Raw genomic sequence first — 23,723 nt, forward strand, 5'->3', positions numbered from 1 at the left:
GAAGTGGAGCGGTAAAAAAAAGCGGCTTTGGTGCAGCGAAAGAAACGAGGGAGAAAAAACAAGATGGCGGAGGGCGGAGATCGAGCAGCATGGGGGCTGGAGCAGCAGGAGTTTCTCAGGCGCTGCGTGGGGGAGCTTAAGAAAGAGGTGCTGGCGCCACTGCTGACGGCGATCGAGGGGCTGAAGGAGACCCAGAAGCCTCAAGGGGTAGAAATCCGAGAGGTGCGGGAAAAAGCCACCGAGAACCAGGACGAGATCTTGGGCCTGGCGGTGAAGATGGAGGCGCACGAGGTGCTGCCCAAGAGGTGGGCCAAAAGATTCGAGGACCTGGAGAACAGGTCGAGGAGGAAGAATTTTCGGATTCTGGGTCTCCCGGAAGGGGTGGAGGGGGCCGATGCCGGGGCGTATGTGAGCACGATGCTCCATTCGCTGATGGGTGCGGAGGCCTCTCCGAGTCCCCTGGAGTTAGATGGGGCTCATCGGATCCTGGCGAGGAGACCCAAAGCCAACGAGCCGCCAAGGGTGGTAGTGGTGAGGTTTCATCGTTTCGTGGACAGAGAGTGTGTCCTGAGATGGGCCAAGAAGGAGCGGAGTAGTAGATGGGAGAATGCGGTGATCCGAATCTACCAGGACTGGAGCGCGGAGGTGGCAAAGAAGAGAGCTGGTTTTAATCGGGCCAAGGCAATGCTGCATAGGAAGGGGGTGAGATTCGGAATGCTGCAGCCAGCGCGACTGTGGGTCACATTTCAGGATCGACACCACTACTTTGAAACACCTGAAGAGGGTTGAACCTTTATCCAAACTGAAAAATTGGACTCAAACTGAGGGTCTGTGGTTGTGGGGGGGGATGTCGGTTGGAGACAGGGTTTTAATTATGCGTAAGGAATGTTCCACGGGTGGGGCGATGGATGGGGATGGGGGAAGAGATTTGATGGGGAGACTGTGGGGAATGTGGGCGCCGGTGCTGGAGGGAGGGGAGGCCCGTGGATGGCGGAATTGGGAAAAGGCTGGCTCAGGAAAGCGCGGGCTTTTTCCCGCGTTAGGGAATGGCGGAGGGGGGGGGGGGAGATGGAGGAGCGCACACCGATTGCTGGGGAGGAGGAGGAGGGGGGATTTCCACACGGGGGGGGGGGTCAATGGGAAGGCGGGGGAAGCCGGGGTCAGCAGGTGTCAGCTGACTTAAGGGAGTGTTATGGGGGGAGCAAAAGAGCTAGATATGGATCTAGCGGGGGGAGGGGGGGGGGAAATAGGGTTGCTGCTGCATTGGCCGAGGGGGAACTGAAAACAGAAGAGGTGGTCGGGGCGGGGGTTCCCCGTCTGGGGGACTGGAGGGTGCGAGAGGCGCGGGCACGGGACTGGCCTAAAACAGGAGATGGCGGGTCGGCAGATGGGGGGTGGGGGGAGAGCCCCCCAATCCGGCTGATAACGTGGAATGTGAGGGGCCTGAATGGCCGGTTAAGAGGGCCCGCGTGTTCACTCACTTAAAGGGACTGAAGGCAGACGTGGTCATGCTTCAGGAGACACATTTGAAGATGGCAGACCAGGTCAGGTTAAGAAAGGGATGGGTAGGACAGGTATTCCATTCGGGGCTGGATGCGAAGAATAGAGGGGTGGCAATTCTGATGGGGAAGCGGGTGTCGTTTGAGGCCAAGAACATAGTAATGGACAATGGAAGTCGATACGTGATGGTGAGCGGTAGGCTGCAGGGGGCGTGGGTGGTATTGGTAAATGTATACGCCACGAACTGGGACGATGCTGCATTTATGAAGCGTATGTTGGGGCGCATTCCGGACCTGGAGGTAGGAAGCTTGATAATGGGGGGGGGGGGATTTTAACACGGTGTTGGACCCAACATTAGATCGTTCCAGATCTAGGACCGGGAAGAGGCCAGCTGCGGCCAAGGTGCTTAGGGGGTTTATGGACCAGATGGGGGGAGTGGATCAGTGGAGATTTGCCAGGCCCCTGGCCAGGGAATTTTCTTTTTTCTCCCACGTACACAAAGCCTACTCCCGGATAGATTTTTTTGTTCTGAGCAGGGCGCTGATCCCGAAAGTGGAGGGAACGGAGTATCCGGCCATAGCCATCTCAGACCACGCCCCGCACTGGGTGGAACTGGAGTTGGGAGAGGAGAGGGACAAACGCCCGTTGCGGCGTTTGGATGTGGGATTACTGGCAGATGAGGAGGTGTGCTGGAGGGTACGGGGGTGCATTGAAAGGTATTTGGAGGCCAACGACAACGGGGAGGTGCAGGTGGGGGTAGCATGGGAGGCGCTGAAGGTGGTGGTCAGGGGAGAGTTAACCTCCATCAGGGCTCACAGGGAGAAGAGAGAGGGCAGGGAAAGGGAGAGGTTAGTGGGGGAGATTTTAAGGGTGGACAGGAGATATGCAGAGGCCCCTGAAGAGGGACTACTTAGGGAGAGGCGAAGTCTCCAGACGGAATTCGACCTGTTGAACACAGGGAAGGCAGAGGCACAGTGGAGGAAAGCACAGGGGGTGACGTATGAGTATGGGGAGAAGGCGAGCCGGATGCTGCCACATCAGCTCCATAAGAGGATGGCAGCGAGGGGGATAGGTGGAGTCAAGGATGGAAGAGGAACTACGGTGCGGAGTGCGGTGAAAGTAAATGAGGCACTTAAGGCCTTCTATGAGGAACTGTACAGATCCCAGCCCCCAGCGGGGGAAGAGGGGATGCAACGATTTTTGGACCAACTGAGGTTCCCGAGGGTGGAGGAGCAGGAGGTGGCTGGCTTGGGGGCGCCAATTGGGTTGGAGGAGCTGATTAAAGGACTGGGGAGCATGCAGGCGGGGAAGGCCCCGGGTCCAGATGGGTTCCCGGTTGAGTTCTACAGGAAGTACGTAGACCTGTTAGCCCCGTTGCTGGTGAGGACTTTCAATGAGGCAAGGGAGGGGGAGACCCTGCCTCCGACAATGTCTGAGGCCATGATCTCTTTGATCCTGAAGCGGGATAAGGACCCACTGCAATGGGGGTCGTATAGGCCGATTTCGCTCCTTAACGTGGATGCTAAGTTGCTGGCAAAAGTGCTGGCTACGAGGATTGAGGACTGTGTCCTGGGGGTGATTCACGAGGACCAGACGGGATTTGTAAAGGGCAGGCAGCTAAACACCAATGTGCGGAGGCTCCTAAACGTGATAATGATGCCATCGGTGGAGGGAGAGGTGGAGATAGTGGCAGCTATGGACGCGGAGAAGGCCTTTGACCGAGTAGAGTGGGAGTATCTCTGGGAAGTGTTGCGGAGGTTTGGGTTTGGGGAGGGGTTTATCAGTTGGGTTAAGCTCCTATATAGAGCCCCGGTGGCGAGTGTGGTTACGAATCAGCGGAGGTCGGAGTATTTTCGGCTGTATCGAGGGACGAGGCAGGGGTGCCCCCTGTCCCCCCTGTTGTTTGCATTAGCAATTGAACCTTTGGCCATGGCATTAACGGAGTCCAGGAAATGGAGGGGGTGGTCCGAGGGGGAGAGGAGCATCGAGTGTCGCTGTATGCAGACGACCTGTTGCTGTATGTGGCGGATCCAGTGGAGGGGATGGTGGAGGTCATGCAGATCCTAAGGGAGTTTGGGGACTTCTCGGGCTATAAGCTCAATGTAGGGAAAAGTGAGCTCTTCGTGGTGCATCCAGAGGACCAGGGAAGAGGGATAGACGACCTACCGTTGAGGAGGGCGGAAAGGAGCTTTCGGTACTTGGGGATCCAAATAGCTAGGAGTTGGGGGGCCCTGCATGAACTTAATTTGACACGGTTGGTGGAGCAGATGGAGGAGGACTTCAAACGATGGGACATGTTGCCACTCTCGCTAGCAGGCAGAATACAGTCGATTAAAATGATGGTCCTCCCGAGGTTTCTTTTTGTGTTCCAGTGCCTTCCAATTATGACCACCAAAGCCTTTTTTGAGAGGGTAGGCAGGAGCATTATGGGTTTTGTGTGGGCAAACAAGACCCCGAGGGTAAAGAGGGGGTTTCTGGAGCGTAGTAGAGATAGAGGAGGGCTGGCGTTGCCGAATCTGGGTGGCTACTATTGGGCAGCCAACGTGGCGATGATCCGTAAGTGGGTGATGGAGGGAGAGGAGGCGGCATGGAAGAGGTTGGAGATGGCGTCCTGCAAAGGAACGAGCCTGGGGGCGCTGGTGACGACACCGCTGCCGCTCTCGCCGACAAGGTACACAACGAGTCCGGTGGTGGTGGCAACGCTAAAGATCTGGGGGCAGTGGAGACGACACAAGGGTGCGATGGGAGCCTCGGTGTGGTCCCCGATCAGAGATAACCATCGGTTTGTCCCAGGAAGGATGGACGGGGGGTTTCAGAGCTGGCATGGGGCAGGGATTAGAAGAATGGGGGACCTGTTCATCGATGGGACGTTTGCGAGCTTATGGGTGCTGGAGGAGAAGTTTGGGCTACCCCCGGGAAACGCTTTCAGGTACATGCAAGTGAGGGCGTTTGTGAGGCGGCAGGTGACGGAATTCCCGTTGCTCCCGGCACAGGGGATTCAAGACAGGGTGATTTCGGGTGTATGGGTCGGAGAGGGCAAGGTGTCGGCGATATATCAGGAGATGAAAGAAGAGGAGGAGGTTCTGGTAGAGGAGCTGAAGGGCAAATGGGAGGAGGAGTTGGGGGAGGAGACTACAAAAACAAACAGAGGATAACAAAGAGAGAAATAAGGAAAGAGAGGATCAAATATGAAGGTAGGCTAGCCAGTAACATTAGGAATGATAGTAAAAGTTTCTTTAAATACATTAAAAACAAATGGGAGGCAAAAGTTGACACTGGGCCGCTCCAAAATGACGCTGGTAATCTAGTGATGGGAGACAAGGAAATAGCTGAGGAACTAAATAAGTACTTTGCGTCAGTCTTCACAGTAGAAGACATGAGTAACATCCCAACAATTCCGGAGAGTCAGGGGGCAGAGTTGAATATGGTAGCCATCACAAAGGAGAAAGTGCGAGAGAAACTAAGAGGTCGAAAAATTGATAAATCTCCGGGCCCAGATGGGCTACATCCTAGAGTTCTAAAGGAGATAGCTGAAGAAATAGTGGAGGCGTTAGTTATGATATTTCAAAAGTCACTGGAGTCAGGGAAAGTCCCAGAGGTTTGTATAATCGCTGTTGTAACCCCCCTGTTCAAGAAGGGAACAAGGAAAAAGATGGAAAATTATAGGCTAATTAGCCTAACCTTGGTTGTTGGCAAGAATCTAGAATCCATTGTTAAGGATGAGATTTCTAAATTCTTGGAAGTGCAGGGTCGGATTAGGACAAGTCAGCATGGATTTAGTAAGGGGAGGTCGTGCCTGACAAACCTGTTAGAGTTCTTTGAAGAGATAACAAATAGGTTAGACCAAGAAGAGCCAATGGATGTTATCTATCTTGACTTCCAAAAGGCCTTTGATAAGGTGCCTCACGGGAGACTGCTGAGTAAAATAAGGGCCCATGGTATTCGAGGCAAGGTACTAACATGGATTGACAATTGGCTGTCAGGCAGAAGGTTGGGACAAAAGGTTCTTTTTCGGAATGGCAACCGGTGACGAGTGGTGTCCCGCAGGGTTCAGTGTTGGGGCCACAGCTGTTCTCTTTATATATTAACGATCTAGATGACGGGACTGGGGGCATTCTGGCTAAGTTTGCCGATGATACAAAGATAGGTAGAGGGGCAGGTAGTATGGAGGAGGTGGGGAGGCTGCAGAAAGATTTAGACAGTTTAGGAGAGTGGTCCAAGAAATGGCTGATGAAATTCAACGTGGGCAAGTGCGAGGTCTTGCACTTTGGAAAAAAGAATAGAGGCATGGACTATTTTCTAAACGGTGACAAAATTAATAATGCTGAAGTGCAAAGGGACTTGGGAGTCCTAGTCCAGGATTCTCCAAAGGTAAACTTGCAGGTTGAGTCCGTAATTAAGAAAGCAAATGCAATGTTGTCATTCATCTCAAGAGGCTTGGAATATAAAAGCAGGGATGTACTTCTGAAGCTTTATAAAGCATTAGTTAGGCCCCATTTAGAATACTGTGAGCAATTTTGGGCCCCACACCTCAGGAAGGACATACTGGCACTGGAGCGGGTCCAGCGGAGATTTACACGGATGATCCCAGGAATGATAGGCCTACCATACGATGAACGTCTGACGATCCTGGGATTATATTCATTGGAGTTTAGGAGGTTGAGGGGAGATCTAATAGAAACTTACAAGATAATGAATGGCATAGATAGGGTGGATGTAGGGAAGTTGTTTCCATTAGCAGGGGAGACTAGGACCCGGGGGCACAGCCTTAGAATAAAAGGGAGTCACTTTAGAACAGAGATGAGAAGAAATTTCTTCAGCCAGAGAGTGGTGGGTCTGTGGAATTCATTGCCAGAGAGGGCGGTGGAGGCCGGGACGTTGAGTGTCTTTAAGACAGAAGTTGATAAATTCTTGATTTCTCGAGGAATTAAGGGCTATGGAGAGAGAGCGGGTAAATGGATTTGAAATCAGCCATGATTGAATGGTGGAGTGGACTCGATGGGCCGAATGGCCTTACTTCCACTCCTATGTCTTATGGTCTTAGGGTCTGTGGGCTGATGCCCTAAGTAGGGTTAATTCCTCTTCCTCGTGTGCCAGGCTCAGCCTGATACAGTTTAAGGTTATTCACAGAGTGCATATGACAGGGGCGAGGCTGAGTAGGTTCTTTGGGGTGGAGGACAGATGTGGGAGGTTCTCAGGAAGCCCGGTGAATCACGCCCATATGTTCAGGTCGTGCCCGGCACTGGATGGGTTCTGGAGGGGTGTTGCGAGGACTATGTCTAAGGTGGTGAAAGTCCAGTTCAAGCCAAGTTGGGGGCTGGCACTATTTGGAGTGGCGGACGAGCTCGGAGTGCAGGAGGCTAAAGAGGCCGGTATCCTGGCCTTTGCGTTCCTGGTAGCCCGGCGGAGGATCTTGCTATTGTGGAAAGACGCAAAGCCCCCCAGTGTGGAAGCCTGGATAAACGACATGGCAGGGTTCATCAAGCTGGAGAGGATAATGTTTGCCTTGAGAGGTTCTGCGCAGGGGTTCTTCAGGTGGTGGCAATCGTTCCTAGACTATCTCGCGGAGCGTTAGATGGAGATCGGTCAGCAGCAGCAGGAACCCAGGGAGGGCTGCAACCCAGGGAGGGAGGGGGGGAGGGGAAGAGGGGAGGGGGGGCGTTTCTTTCGGGGGGGGGTAGAAGGGTGGGCGGGGAAAGGGGTTTTTCCTAGGGGCATTTGAGAAAGGAAAAACATAAACATATGGGAAAGTCAATGTGTGCGGGAGGAACCCATTGTACAAAGTTCTGTATTATGTTGGATTGATATGCTTATGTCTTGCTCTGTGACTTTTCTTTTCTGATTTGTTACAGGGGAGGGTGTTTGAATTGTTGAAAATTTTTGTTGAAAAATTCTGAATAAACATATTTTTAAAAAAAACAATGCTGACCCTGTGGGCTCTGCCAGTCAATCAGCTGTTATCATGTTTTTATGCATTCCACCCTCCAGAATGTCTATTCGCATGTGAACAAGGCCTCCTCATCATCCGTGAGGTTACTACAGTGGGCTAAACAGCTGGCTAATAATGCAGAACAATGCCAGCAGCGCGGGTTCAATTCCCGTACCAGCCTCCCCGAACAGGCGCCGGAATGTGGCGACTAGGGGCTTTTCACAGTAACTTCATTGAAGCCTACTTGTGACAATAAGCAATTATTATTATTATAGGTTTTCGTGGATGACTGTAATGGTACTCCAACCGTGACTGAAACCTGGCTAAGGGGCAATGAGAGCTTCCCACCAACTGAAGCCACCCTGCTTGGCTGTATCTTTCATCACTTGGCCTGCCAAAACCATCATACTGCAGCATGCCTCTCAACACCAAACTGTATCTTGGTCTGTCCCTCTACTCCACCTTCTCCTTGGAGTATCTTGTCTTGGCCCACCCACCTCGCCTCATTTAAAATCCTCGTTCTCTACCATTCATCCAAGTACCTTAAACATTTTCTCACAGGGATATCTTCAATACTTTCCTTCCTCATCCTTCATGATTTTAACCTGCTGAGTTCACTGACCTTCTAGCCCCCCCTTAATCTCTCTCTTCATAAAACTCCCCGACCTACTTGACCTTGCCATTTCATTTCCTTGCTTTTCCCACCATGTCAATCACAGGCGAGGCATTTGATCATTTCCTTGAATCACCATCGACCCACTTCCCCTTTCCCCGTTCAACCCGACTGTGTCTGTCCTTGGAAAAAATCCCTTGCAATTCACTTAACGCTGCGCTTTCAAAATCCCAACTGATTATCCTTTGGCCCTCCATTCACAACATATCTGCAGTTACCAATCTGCTCAACCACATGCTCACCATCATCTCTTATGCCTTAGCTCCGTGACACTCCCCCTCGCTGGTCCTCGCCTCTTCCCTTAAATCTAAGAATGTAGATTTGAATGGTTATCATAGATTATCTTAGAATTTACAGTGCAGAAGGAGGCCATTCGGCCCATCGAGTCTGCACCGGCTCTTGGAAAGAGCACCTTACCAAAGGTCAACATCTGCACCCCATCCCCATAACCCAGTAACCCCACCCAACATTAAGGGCAATTTTGGACACTAAGGGCAATTTAGCATGGCCAATCCACCTAACCTGCACATCTTTGGACTGTGGGAGGAAACCGGAGCACCCGGAGGAAACCCACGCACACACGGGGAGGATGTGCAGATTCCGCACAGACAGTGACCCAAGCCGGAATTGAACCTGGGACCCTGGAGCTGTGAAGCAATTGTGCTATCCACAATGCTACCGTGCTGGTTATGGGGAACAACTAGCTCAGCTGCTTGATCAGGCTGGGCTACAAAAATCATTACCGGGACATGATCTTGTCTGCCAAAACTGTACACTAAACCAGGATCATTCTGGAGTGTGAAGACAAATCCTGCCTTTCCTCTACTGAAAACTGCCTTCTTAAACCCCTCTCCTTATATCCTCAACCTTCATCTGCAGTTAAAAGTGCAATCTTAAGCGAGCTTTAATCGGGCCAAGGCGGTGCTTCACAAAAAGAAGATAAAATTCGGAATGCTGCAACCGGCAAGACTGTGGGTCACATATCAAGGGAGGCACCACTACTTTGAGACGGCGGATGAGGCGTGGACTTTTATCGTGGAAGAAAAATTGGAATGAGCGGGTTATTTAAAAAAGAACGTTTGAAACAAAGTGGTGGGGCGAGTATGGGGGGGCGAAGAGGGGGTAAAAAGGGGGGAAAAGAGGAGTTTTATGTTATTAATCCTGCGATGTGGTAACTTTTCTCTCTTCCACAGGAGGTGGTGGGGGGAGGAAAGGAGGTGGAGGAGATGGGGCGTTGGCCATTGGGGGCGGGGCCAAGGGGGAAGCGCGGGCTCGGTTCCCGCGCTATGATAATCATGGCGGGAATAGGGAAGCAGGAAGGAGGGGGCGTCGTACGGTGCGAGCCGAGGTCACGGGGGGAAGCCGAGGTCGGCCAGAGTTTGCTGACTTCTGGGAGCAACATGGGGGGTGTAACTACGCTAGTGGGGGATCTAGCGGGGGGGGGTGGGAGGGGGGAATTATTGGGCTGCTGCTGCTGGGGAGAGGGGGGAGCTGGCATGGGGTGGGATGGGTGGGGGGGCACCGCCTGGGGGGGGGACACAGCTGCATGGGAACCGGGTGAGGAGCTGGAAAAAGGGGATGGCTAATCAACAAGGGGGGGGGGTAAAAAGCCCCCCAACCCGGCTGATCGCGTGGAACGTGAGAGGGCTGAACGGGCCGATAAAGAGGGCACGAGTACTCGCACACCTTAAGAAACTTAAGGCAGACGTGGTTATGTTACAGGAAACGCACTTGAAACTGATCTGTTCTGGGGCCGTTGCTGTTTGTCATTTTTATCAATGACCTAGAGGAAGGCGCAGAAGGGTGGGTGAGTAAATTTGCAGACGATACTAAAGTCGGTGGTGTTGTCGATAGTGTGGAAGGATGTAGCAGGTTACAGAGGGATATAGATAAGCTGCAGAGCTGGGCTGAGAGGTGGCAAATGGAGTTTAATGTAGAGAAGTGTGAGGTGATTCACTTTGGAAGGAATAACAGGAATGCGGAATATTTGGCTAATGGTAAAGTTCTTGAAAGTGTGGATGAGCAGAGGGATCTAGGTGTCCATGTACATAGATCCCTGAAAGTTGCCACCCAGGTTGATAGGGTTGTGAAGAAGGCCTATGGAGTGTTGGCCTTTATTGGTAGAGGGATTGAGTTCCGGAGTCGGGAGGTCATGTTGCAGCTGTACAGAACTCTGGTACGGCTGCATTTGGAGTATTGCGTACAGTTCTGGTCACCGCATTATAGGAAGGACGTGGAGGCTTTGGAGCGGGTGCAGAGGAGATTTACCAGGATGTTGCCTGGTATGGAGGGAAAATCTTATGAGGAAAGGCTGATGGACTTGAGGTTGTTTTCGTTGGAGAGAAGGTTAAGAGGAGACTTAATAGAGGCATACAAAATGATCAGGGGGTTGGATAGGGTGGACAGTGAGAGCCTTCTCCCACTGATGGATATGGCTGGCACGAGGGGACATAACTTTAAACTGAGGGGTAATAGATATAGGACAGAGGTCAGAGGTAGGTTCTTTACGCAAAGAGTAGTGAGGCCGTGGAATGCCCCACCTGCTACAGTAGTGAACTCGCTAACATTGAGGGCATTTAAAAGTTTATTGGATAAACATATGGATGATAATGGCATAGTGTAGGTTAGATGGCTTTTGTTTTGGTGCAACATCGTGGGCCGAAGGGCCTGTACTGCGCTGTATTGTTCTATGTTCTATGATAGACCAGGTGAGACTACGCAAAGGTTGGGTGGGGCAGGTGTTCCATTCGGGGCTAGATGCGAAAAACAGGGGGGTGGCTATATTAGTGGGGAAGCGGGTAATGTTTGAGGCAAAGACTATAGTGGCGGATAGCGGGGGCAGATACGTGATGGTGAGTGGCAAACTACAGGGGGAGACGGTGGTTTTGGTAAACGTACATGCCCCGAACTGGGATGATGCCAATTTTATGAGGCGTATGCTAGGACGCATCCCGGACCTAGAGGTGGGAAAGTTGGTAATGGGGGGAGATTTCAATACGGTGTTGGAACCAGGGCTGGACAGGTCGAGGTCCAGGACTGGAAGGAGGCCGGCAGCAGCCAAGGTGCTTAAAGATTTTATGGAGCAGATGGGAGGAGTAGACCCGTGGAGATTTAGCAGACCTAGGAGTAAGGAGTTTTTGTTTTTCTCCTATGTCCACAAAGTCTATTCGCGAATAGACTTTTTTGTTTTGGGAAGGGCGTTGATCCCGAAGGTGAGGGGAACGGAGTATACGGCCATAGCCATTTCGGATCACGCTCCACATTGGGTGGACTTGGAGATAGGGGAGGAAACAGAAGGGCGCCCACCCTGGAGAATGGACATGGGACTAATGGCAGATGAGGGGGTGTGTCTAAGGGTGAGGGGGTACATTGAAAGTACTTGGAACTCAATGATAATGGGGAGGTCCAGGTGGGAGTGGTCTGGGAGGCGCTGAAGGCAGTGGTTAGAGGGGAGCTGATATCAATAAGGGCACATAAAGGAAAGCAGGAGAGTAGGGAACGGGAGCGGTTGCTGCAAGAACTTCTGAGGGTGGACAGGCAATATGCGGGGGCACCGGAGGAGGGACTGTACAGGGAAAGGCAAAGGCTGCACGTAGAAATCGACTTGCTGACAACAGGTACTGCAGAGGCACAGTGGAGGAAGGCACAGGGTGTACAGTACGAATATGGGGAGAAGGCAAGCAGGTTGCTGGCCCACCAATTGAGGAAAAGGGGAGCAGCGAGGGAAATAGGGGGAGTGAGGGATGAGGAAGGAGAGATGGAGCGGGGAGCGGAGAGAGTGAATGGAGTGTTCAAGGCATTTTATAAAAAATTATATGAAGCTCAACCCCCGGATGGGAGGGAGAGAATGATGGGCTTTCTGGACCGGCTGGAATTTCCCAAGGTGGAGGAGCAGGAAAGGGTGGGACTGGGAGCACAGATTGAAATAGAGGAAGTAGTGAAAGGAATTAGGAGCATGCAGGCGGGGAAGGCTCCGGGACCGGATGGATTCCCAGTTGAATTTTACAGGAAATATGTGGACTTGCTCGCCCCGCTACTGATGAGGACCTTTAATGAGGCAAAGGAAAGGGGACAGCTGCCCCCGACTATGTCTGAGGCAACGATAGGACTTCTCCTAAAGAAGGAAAAGGACCCGCTGCAATGCGGGTCCTATAGACCTATTTCCCTCCTAAATGTAGACGCTAAGATTCTGGCCAAGGTAATGGCAATGAGGATAGAGGATTGTGTCCCGAGGGTGGTCCATGAGGACCAAACTGGGTTTGTGAAGGGGAGACAGCTGAATACGAATATACGGAGGCTGCTAGGGGTAATGATGATGCCCCCACCAGAGGGGGAAGCGGAGATAGTGGTGGCGATGGATGCCGAGAAAGCATTTGATAGAGTGGAGTGGGATTATCTGTGGGAGGTGCTGAGGAGATTTGGTTTTGGAGATGAGTATGTTGGATGGGTGCAGCTGCTGTATAGGGCCCCAGTGGCGAGTGTGGTCACGAATGGACGGGGATCTGCATACTTTCGGCTCCATAGAGGGACAAGGCAGGGATGCCCTCTGTCCCCATTATTGTTTGCACTGGCGATTGAGCCCCTGGCAATAGCATTGAGGGGTTCCAAGAAGTGGAGGGGAGTACTTAGAGGAGGAGAAGAACACTGGGTATCTCTGTATGCGGATGATTTGTTGTTATATGTAGCGGACCCGGCGGAGGGGATGCCAGAGATAATGCGGACACTTCGGGAGTTTGGAGAATTCTCAGGATATAAACTGAACATGGGGAAAAGTGAGTTGTTTGTAGTGCATCCAGGGGAGCAGAGCAGAGAAATAGAGGACTTTCCGCTGAGGAAGGTAACAAGGGACTTTCGTTACTTGGGGATCCAGATAGCCAAAAATTGGGGTACATTGCATAGGTTAAATTTAACGCGATTGGTGGAACAAATGGAGGACTTCAAGAGATGGGACATGGTATCCCTGTCAGTGGCAGAGAGGGTGCAGGCGGTTAAAATGGTAGTCCTCCCAAGATTCCTCTTTGTGTTTCAGTGCCTCCCGGTGGTGATCACGAAGGCTTTTTTCAAAAGGATCGAAAAGAGTATCATGAGTTTTGTGTGGGCCGGGAAGACCCCGAGAGTGAGGAAGGGATTCTTACAGCGTAGTAGGGATAGGGGGGGGCTGGCACTACCGAGCCTAAGTGAGTACTACTGGGCCGCCAATATCTCAATGGTGAGTAAGTGGATGGGAGAAGAGGAGGGAGCGGCGTGGAAGAGATTGGAGAGGGCGTCCTGTAGGGGGACTAGCCTACAAGCTATGGTGACGGCCCCATTGCCGTTCTCACCGAAGAAATACACCACAAGCCCGGTGGTGGTGGCGACTTTGAAAATTTGGGGACAGTGGAGACGGCATAGGGGAAAGACGGGAGCCTTGGTGGGGTCCCCGATAAGAAATAACCATAGGTTTGCCCCGGGGAGAATGGATGGGGGATTTGGAATATGGCAAAGAGCAGGAGTAACGCAACTGAAAGATCTGTTTGTGGATGGGAAGTTTGCAAGTCTGGGAGCGCTGACCGAGAAATATGGGTTGCCCCAAGGGAATGCATTCCGGTATATGCAACTGAGGGCTTTTGCAAGGCAACAGGTGAGGGAATTCCCGCAGCTCCCGACGCATGAGGTGCAGGACAGAGTGATCTCAAAGACATGGGTGGGGGACGGTAAGGTGTCAGATATATATAGGGAAATGAGGGACGAGGGGGAGATTATGGTAGATGAGTTGAAAGGGAAATGGGAAGAAGAGCTGGGGGAGGAGATTGAGGAGGGGCTGTGGGCGGATGCCCTAAGTAGGGTAAACTCATCGTCCTCGTGTGCCAGGCTAAGCCTGATACAATTTAAGGTGTTACACAGGGCGCATATGACTGGAGCACGGCTCAGTAAATTTTTTCGGGTAGAGGATAGGTGTGCGAGATGCTCGAGAAGCCCAGCGAATCACACCCACATGTTCTGGTCATGTCCGGCACTACAGGGGTTCTGGGTGGGGGTGACAAAGGTGCTTTCGAAGGTGGTGGGGGTCCAGGTCGAACCAAGCTGGGGGTTGGCTATATTCGGGGTTGCAGAAGAGCCGGGAGTGCAGGAGGCGAAAGAGGCTGATGTTTTGGCCTTTGCGTCCCTAGTAGCCCGGCGCAGGATACTGTTGATGTGGAAGGAAGCCAAGCCCCCGGGGGTGGAGACCTGGATAAATTACATGGCAGGGTTTATAAAGCTGGAACGGATTAAGTTCGTCCTAAGGGGATCGGCTCAAGGGTTCACCAGGCGGTGGCAACCGTTCGTCGAATACCTCACAGAAAGATAGAGGGAATGGAAAAGAAGAAGGCAGCAGCAGCAGCCCGGGGGGGGTGGGTGGGGGGGGGGGGGGGGGGGGGGGGGAGACCAGAAGGACTCTCAGGGTTGTTAATATATATGTATAATATGTATAGGTCGTTGCTATAAATAATTGTATATTGGACTGTTAAATCATATTTTTGGAGAGTGTTTATCTGAGACAAGGCAGTTGCCATTTAGTTTTAGTTATATATTATTTATTCTTTGTTTATAAAACAGGTCATTGTTATTTATACTGTTATATTATTGTGTAAAGGATACACAATGTACTGTGATGGTTGACCAACATTTTTCAATAAAATATATATTTTTTTAAAAGTGCAATCTTAAAATTCTCATCCTCATTTTCAAATCCCTGTCCAGCATCACCCTCCCCATCTCTAATCTCCTTCTTTGAGATACATGTGCTCCATCAATTCTGGCCTCTTTATCATTTCCAATTTTAAACTGCCCTTCAGGTGGCCTAGCATTCAGCTACCAAGACTCTAAGTTTGGGAATGCCCTCTCTGAACACATCCTCCTCTCTTCTCTCCATTAAGTCTCTTACCCCTTTGACCAATTTTTTGGTCATCTGCTCTAATTTCTCCTTGCGCGCCTTGATGTAAACTTTTGAGTTGCCTACATTAAAAGGCTCCAAATAAATCAAAATGTGCTGTATTGGCAGGAAACAAACAAGGATAGCATTGAAGAATCTGAGGGGGTTCCCAGCTGCCCGCAGTGGATTTTCTGATGCAGCAGAGAATCTTGCGCGGGGCAAAAAGCAATGCTCCTGTCCCCTGCTGGCAGCGGCATAGAGGTTTGTGCCCTCCGACAGCAAGAGGATGCAGTTGGATCATTTGACCCATTTGCATCCTATTAGCTGGCTGGGTTCTGGATTCTCCACGCCTCCATGATGCTCCGGCCCTCTGGGCCGGGATTTATGCAAGCATGGATTAGTGCAAGTATTTGCCAGCGTGGCCCTAATGCGGTGGGCCAAGGGGATAAGTATTTAAGGTAGGTATCCCCGAATGTCCATCAGAGGGCCCCTTTCCACCTCCCATAATGCAAATCCTGCCCACCACCAGAGACCTGGGATTTTTTACGGTGGCTGATCCACCCTCACCCCTACATCCCAAATCCTGCCCCCAACTGACAAGTAGGGACATCTTCCACACCACCCGCCCCCACAGCACACATGTATTAGAGCGACCCGACAAGACACCCCCACGAGAGACTCCAATCAGAGAATCCTATGCGCTCCCCTCCATGCATAGATTTGCATGACAAGGGAGGGGAATCGCTTCTGGCTGCTGCTCCTGACGCCAGTGCAAGCCAGAAGCAACTCAGTTCTGGTCGGAGAACATAGTCTCACAAACGGAGAATCCTGACCAAAGTCTGGTGCTGTTAAAGGTTGTATGACTTCTGCAATAGATGATCTGAGTTATCAGTGGAGAGACATATCATTAGTATTGGAACCAGGGGCGGGATTCTCTCAGCCCGGGGCCGGGCCGGATAATCCATGCGACCGGCGTGAATCGCGCCTCGACACCATTGGCGCCGGCGTGGTTGATGCGGCGCCGGTCAGGGGCCGCGTAGATGTGCCGAGCGGCTGTCGTGAAAAACCCGAGTCCCGCCGGCGCGTCCACACCTGTTCTCAGCCAGCGGGAACTCGGCGTGGAAGGGTCAGGGGGTGGCCTGTGGGGGTTCCGACCACCCCGGGGGGGGGGGGGGGGGGCCTCCGATGTGGTCTGGCCCACGATCGGGGCCCACCGATAGGCTGGGGGCCTCCTTTCTTACGTACTGGCCCCTGTAGCCCTGCGCCATTTTGCGTCGGGGCCGGCGCGTTGAAGGGAGCCACTGCGCATGTGCGCGTTGGTGCTGGTACCACTGCGCATGCGCGGATCCTGCGGCGCCCAGTTGATGCCAGGATCAGCACCTGGAGCAGCGTGAACCGCTCCAGTGCCGTGCTGCCCCCCTTTAGGGGCCAGGATTGCTGATCCTGAGGCCATGTTGATGCCGTTGAGAAATGCGACGCCGTTTCCGACGGCGTCAACACTTAGCCTCAAGATCACAGAATCCTGCCCCAGGTACTTTTGATTGAGTGGATAGGGAATTGGATGCTCAGCTCCAAGTCAAGGAGGTGCCCATATTGCAGGCAGTTTAGTCTTAATGGAGCCAGTGGTTAAAAAGGACATTTGAGTTCGTGACGGGATAATGATGTTTGTGGCAGGGGTTGGAGGGTAATAATTGGCATCACTGATTTACATACAACCTCTTTCATTCTTCGTTAATTAATTTCAACAAGTGAAAATTTTCTCAAACTTGCTGTTGGGAACAAATCAACAGATACTTTGAAATGAAAGGTAGTAATTTACATATTCTACCTACCTCCATTCTCAGATTTCTCTGAAATTTCAGACAGCTTCCATAATGCCTTCTTCTGTTCTGCATTCCTGAATCAAGGTCAGGTAAACAAATGCAAAATAAGATTACTGTAACAATTATACACTTAAATTTTAATATACAAAATACATAAAAGGCTAAATTTGTTACCGTTGTTGCTCACAGCCCTGCATGCCATGACTCCGAATCATGGGGATGGAGTTTGCGCCTCATGAGTTTGAAGGTACAGGGGACACAAGCGGCCTGCCTGCTGCCTATCTGCTAACCACAACTGCCACCACTATTTTACCAGTGGTGGGGTGGCATGGGGCAGCCAAACAGCCAATGGGCTGATTGAGGCCCTTAAATGGGAAATTAATGCCAGATTAGTGCAGAGTATTCCATTGCACTCCTGACTTGTGCCTGGAGATAGACTTTGAAGGAGCCATGAAGTACTTGCCGCAAAATTAACAGCCTCTGGCCTGCTTCTGACCTATTATCTGTGTCAACACTAAGACTGCCTATTTTCACCTCTGTAATATCACTCAGCATCGCCCTTGTTTCAACTCATCTGCTGCTGAAACCCTCATCCATGCCTTTGTTACACCTTGCCAGCCTCCCACCTTCTAACTGCTGTAAACTTGAGATTATCCAAAACTCTGTTGCCCATATCCTGACTCGGACCAAGTCCCATACACTCATCAATCCTGTGCTTGCTGACTTACATTGGCTTCCGGTTAAGCAATGCCTTGATTTTAAAATTCCTGTTGTTTTCAAATCCCTCCCTTCCCTCTGTGATCTCTTTCAGCCCCTCTGGGCTCGCCTCTTTCAGATCTTTAATTATCTAAATTGGAGGTCTGTTGAATTTTCTAAGGCCCATCTGAAGATGATTTTGAAAAATACCCATCAGCTAGTAAAAGACACTTAACAGAAGTACATGTTACTCAGACACAAGTTATATGTTAATTTCTGGAAGACATGATGGCTGGTACCTTCCATATTAGGCATGGTGGAAAAGTTCGAGGGAGATTAAATACATACAGAAAATCCTGAGGATATTTTGGATGGGAAGAAGTTCTCATTTTAGTTTTTGCTGGTATGGCAAGCCCCCTAATGCTTGATTAACAATAGGGCTGAAGTGATAACTTCTGGCGAAAGGTACAAATACATCTCCATGATGAAATGTCACTAGAGTTGTAAGATTAAGGTTTAATTGCCCTTGTATCAGAGGAGCTGGACAAAGTCCTGGGCCTGTAGTGAACTCAGAAGATTGGCATACTTTGCCCTCAAATCCTTCTACCCAAAAGGATGATCTACTGTTTATCTTGCAGCCTCAGTTTCATTCTAAGGTTATTGAAGGAGGAAAGCTAGTAGGTAAACATTATTAAGTAAAAGTTGAAAGATCTATCTTGAACTGCCAATCAATCACTGGGGTTGGTTCCAATTCTAGATAAATATGTTCATTGTTTGATTAAGATAATTACATGGCTATCTAATATTTAAAAAGAAACTTGCAATTATAGGAAAAAAATAATATAATGACTGGATATCAGAAACGGTCATGAAATGTGTGCTGGTGGAGGTAAGGTGGGAAAAGGCAAATATAATGATCCTGACGGAATGGACTGTGGGTAGGTACAACTGTGGCTCCTTCCATCCAAAGGAGAGGAGATAAAAAATTGATATCAAAGCAAACAATGATATTTTCAACATTTTGTTAATAAAGTAAAGTTGTATAACCCCAGATGACCATACTCTTTAAGGGGGAGAGCTGACTGTTGGTGATTTAACCTGAGGATCACCACACCTCAGGCAAGATAGAGAAGGCGGGGTCTTCATGAAAAGCCTCAACCAGTACGAGAATTCAACCTGTGCAGTTGGCCTCGCTCTGCATTATGAACCAGCTGTCCAACAGAACTAAACCAGCCCCCATTTTATTTAATTTACTATATTTTGTTTACACTAGATTGAGCAATGAATTTATTCATGGAGTCTTCCTGGATCAACTAAACAAAACGTATTTCAACTCTTAATACATTTCTCCGTATCAGTAACAGACACGAGAATGCTCTTTCTTTTGTTGATTAAGCAAAATTCCTTTAAGATGAATAAAAAGGTTTGGATTTCTAAATTACCAGATAGCAGTAGGCAGTGACTGCATGCAGGTAACTCCACCATCTACTGGCATTAAAATTTGGACATTTGATAGCACAGCGGGAGAAACCATTGCTTCTGGGTTGTATTTGTAGTCCACTCGAATATCTGTAGTGGTAAGACTGCACTTCCAGTAGGTAGCTAAGTTTAGTGGTGTTGACTGAATACCATTAGAGGATACCTGAAAGACAAGAGAGACAGATAGACATCAGGACACTCAAAAGTTTCACTGGAGTAAATACTAACACTTATGCAGATCTGTTGTTTGAAGGAGCATTAGAGACCAAATTAAGCAATTATCAGACTAAACAGTGTATTTTACAACACAGACTTCATTTTTCACAAATATGAATGAACAAACTATAAGAGTTGTTTTTATCATTTATTTGGCTTCAGATATTGATATTTTTCCGTTTACCAATTGAGGAAATCTATATTTCTGGATGTTTTTGGTTTGGAGCCACTGTGGGCTGGCACCTGTAAAGATTGTCAACTGGAGATTAAGGGTGCAATTTAATGGGGGGTGGGGAAGAGAAAGAATCCTGTTTTTGCCACGCTTAACGGGGTGTTTCTCGACACCTCGAGCGGCAAGAACTACCCCGTTATCAAATGGGACTGTTTTTTTGGCCTCTGTGAGAAACGCCCAGCCGAGACCACACTTACCTTCATATGTAGAAAGAGATCGGGGTGCCAGTTTCAAATGCCACCCAATCTCTTGACCCGCTCAGAGTCCCCACCACGACCTCCAGACGCCCCCCCCCCCCCCAACTTGCCTGTTAGGGGGTCCTCCAGGCCCCCCCCCCCCCCTCATAAGGACAGGGCATCCCCGAGTCTGGTCACTGGCACCCTGGGAGTCCCCCTGCCAGTCTGGCAGTGCCACCCAGGCACTGGGAGCACCAGGACGTTAATGTGGTTGTGCCAAGATACCAGGCCAACAGTGGCAAGGTGCCTGGGAGCCAGGGCACAACCCAGCCCAGGGTTTCCGATGGCCCCCCAAGTGCTGTTACGCCTGATTGGTTTGGATTGGATTTGTTTATTGTCACGTGTACTGTGAAAAGTATTTTTCTGTGAGCATCTCAATAGATCATTAAGTACATGGAAAGAAAATACATAACAGGGCAACACAAGGTATACAATGTAACTACATAAGCACCGGCATCGGATGAAGCATACAGGGGTGTAGTGTTAATCAGGTCAGTCCATAAGAGGGTCATTTAGGAGTCTGGTAACAGTGGGGAAGAAGCTGTTTTTGAGTCTGTTCGTGCGTGTTCTCAGACTTCTGTATCTCCTGCCCGATGGAAGAAGTTGGAAGAGTGAGTAAGCTAGGTGGGAGGGGTCTTTACTTATGCTGCCCGCTTTTACCAGGCAGCGGGAGGTGTAGATGGAGTCAATGGATGGGAGGCAGGTTTGTGTGATGGACTGGTCTGTGTTCACGACTCTCTGAAGTTTCTTGCGATCCTGGGCCGAGCAGTTGCCAAACCAGGCTGTGACGCAGCCAGATAGGATGCTTTCTATGGTGCATCTGTAAAAGTTGGTAAGAGTCATTGTGGACATGCCGAATTTCCTTAGTTTCCTGAGGAAGTATAGGCGCTGTTGTGCTTTCTTGGTGATAGCGTCGACGTGGGTGGACCAGGACAGATTTTTGGAGATGTGAACCCCTAGGAATTTGAAACTGCTAACCATCTCCACCTCGGCCCCGTTGATGCTGACAGGGGTGAGCACAGTACTTTGCTTCCTGAAGTCAATGACCAGCTCTTTAGTTTTGCTGGCATTGAGGGAGAGATTGTTGTCGTTGCACCACTCCACTAGGTTCTCTATCTCCCTCCTGTATTCTGACTTGTCGTTATTAGAGATCTGGCCCATTATGGTCGCATCATCAGCAAGCTTGTAGATGGAGTTGGAACCAAATTTTGCCTTGCAGTCGTGTGTGTACAGGGAGTAGAGTAGGGGGCTAAGTACGCAGCCTTGCGGGGCCCCGGTATTGAGGGCTATTGTGGAGGAGGTGTTGTTGTTCATTCACGTTTGATCCACGTTTGTGTGGACCAATGCTAAATAGTGCCATGGCGAGGTCTCCCTGGCATGGGCGTTCAATCCCAGGCCTTGGGAGTATCCGGCACATACATATTTAAGTGAGCCAAATATGCAACTCTGGATCCCGCCCAGCAATACAGATCGCAACATCCCGCGAGGCATCCAGAGCGTCGCAAATCTGAGGCCTTAAATGTATTGCTGGAGATTTCATCATACGACTTGCTCCCAGAGTCTAGCCATTAGTCAGCCAACACATCATCCTTGTGATGCATTGCCTTCCTGTGCCAATTGGAAAGCAAAAAGACTCATTACCCAATTAGATGATGATTGACCGTCAGCCAAATAGTCAATTAAGTCCATTTTCATTTGGTAAAGAGAAATATTTAAAGAAAAGTTGTTAATGCTCCTTTGATTTTTCTCCAGAGTTGACCCAGCATTCTCTTGGAGATTTCATCTTCAGTCCCTGGAAAGTCTGGGTGGAATTTTAACAGCATTTGGCAAAGTGTCAGGCTCACACTGAAAACTGGCATGTAACTCTCCAATTGCACAGACCAATTTTCTGTCCAGATATTGAGGCTCTTAAGAGAAAAAAAAAAGACTGCGCAATGCTGTCACTCTGACCTCCAAGCTCAAAAACCGACTCCACATTAATGCAGCCTAAAGGCCCCCAGCCCCCATCAGGTATCGGGAACTCTTTCCCTCCCCATCACCCCTGACAATCCTAGCTGGCATTCCAAACCCCTTCCCCCTAACAATCATCACAAGCATTCTACCCTCCCCATCAAAACCACAGAAATATTGCCGGTACTCGCAGATGGATTTTCGCATATCCTGTGCATGGCCAGTGCGGGCTCAAAATTGCCCCCTCTAGGCCTATCGTAGTGAGTTGGCAATCCTAGAACCTGTGGCAGTAACCTTTGGTTGTTTTGGAGATTGTGACATTTAAGGTACCAAAGGTTCAACATTTGACCCTGTCTCAGAACAGAAGTTGACTCTGTTGCAAGATTTAACAGGACACCAGATTAGTCCAAAGTGGTGGAGGAGGAGGTAGCAGAAGGTTGCTAGCTTTGTGCTGCTGGGGAGATTGGGGCTCAGTGAAGCCCTTGCATAGCAGTTTCAGCTATGTGAAGCTGACATAGATCTGTCTGCTCTGTGAAGCAGGCAGTTGGAGGCCAGGAAATCCCATGAGTAGTGGGGTTAATAATGATCTTTATTGTCACAAGTAGGCTTACATTAACACTGCAGTGAAGTTACTGTGAAAAGCCCCCAGTCGCCACATTCCGGCACCTGTTCAGGTACACAAAGGGAGAATTCAGAATGTCCAATTCACCTAATAATGCCTCTTTCGGGACTTGACCATAGACCATAGAATTCACAGTGCAGAAGGAGGCCATTCAGCCCATCGAGTCTGCACCGGCCCTTGGAAAGAGCACCCTACTTAAGCCCCATGCCTCCACCCTATCCCAACCCAGCAACCGCACCTAACCCTTTTTGATACTAAGGGCAATTTAGAATGGCCAATCCACCTAACCTGCACATCGTTGGACTGTGGGAGGAAACCGGAGCACCCGGAGGAAACCCATGCAGACACGGAGAGAACGTGCAGACTCCACACAGCCAGTGATCTAAGCTGGGAATTGAACCTGGGACCCTGGAGCTGTGAAGCAACAGTGCTACGCACTATGCTACCGCGTTGCCCACATTCTGCCCAGAGCAGCTAGAAAGCTGGGCTCGTTCGAGTGATTAGATGCTGGGGTGCAACCTTGTGAACTCGGTTGGAAGCAGTCTTGGAAGTTGTGATTGAGCAGCTGGGTGGCGAGCAGTCGATTGGAAATTAAGCCCGAGACTTGTTGCCAGACAACTACTTGCAAGCCAAAGAAAAAGCAGGAAGGTCTCCACGCTGAATCGGAGTTTCAATTGAGGGAAATCAGAGGCTAAATCCTTGAATGAGAAGTTTAAATACCTCCTGCCGAAGACAGACTTTAAAGAATTTCTATGAGTCACTGATGTCTGGGTGGTTGCTGAAGAAATTCATGGGGCTGGATTCTCCGCCCCTCCACTCCACGCCACATTTCTGTTTCACCCCGCCGGCGGGATGCTCCGTCAACGGGGTTTCCCATTATGGGGCAGCCCCACGCCGTCGGGAAACCCCCAGGCTGCCGGCAAAACGGAGCATCCCGCTCGTGGAGAATCCAGCCCCCAGAATCTGTTCCAATTGTGTCTGTCATTTAATGTGCAGTTTATGGTGTGTTAATTAGTGTTTACTTCATATTAATTCTGGATGTTAGAGTACAAGGTAGATAATGTTAACCGTTTGCTTTTCTGACTTTTGTATAGTAAAATTTCTTCTGTTGTTACAATTATGGAATCCTGTGGCATTATTCTAAGCACCTAGAATTTCAAATCGCGCTTTCTTTAAAAGTTATTGGATCCTAACAAAATTGGGGGTTTGGCAACACAATTTGTCCCTGAAATGAACACATTCACAGCTCCAAATAAATAGGACAAATATAGACTTCATTTGTTGCACACAGCATTTATTCCACTTTTTCATTTACGTTGGGGGGCATAGGAAGGAGGGAAGCAAAGAACATTTAGCATATTCATTATGGAGCAACTTGAGTATTATTTATAATAAGTCAATGCAAAAGATGCTTTCTATTAGCATAAAAATACTGAACCTTTAACTGACATTTATAATATTTAGAATTGTTATCT

General features: G+C 49.9%; 1 protein-coding gene across 1 annotated transcript in view; it reads right to left on the reverse strand.

The window, feature by feature from the left end:
* Window positions 1-23,723, reverse strand: part of fcho2 (FCH and mu domain containing endocytic adaptor 2) — a 337,179-nt gene that overhangs the window by 62,290 nt on the left and 251,166 nt on the right. Inside the window, exons 25-26 of the mRNA XM_072516128.1 lie at window positions 18,956-19,155; window positions 16,827-16,891 (exon numbers count right to left, since the gene is read on the reverse strand). Of these exons, the coding sequence (XP_072372229.1) occupies window positions 16,827-16,891; window positions 18,956-19,155 (265 nt within the window). The remainder of the gene's footprint in view (window positions 1-16,826; window positions 16,892-18,955; window positions 19,156-23,723) is intronic.

Source organism: Scyliorhinus torazame, chromosome 9 (assembly GCF_047496885.1).
Source record: "Scyliorhinus torazame isolate Kashiwa2021f chromosome 9, sScyTor2.1, whole genome shotgun sequence".
Lineage (NCBI taxonomy): Eukaryota > Metazoa > Chordata > Chondrichthyes > Carcharhiniformes > Scyliorhinidae > Scyliorhinus > Scyliorhinus torazame.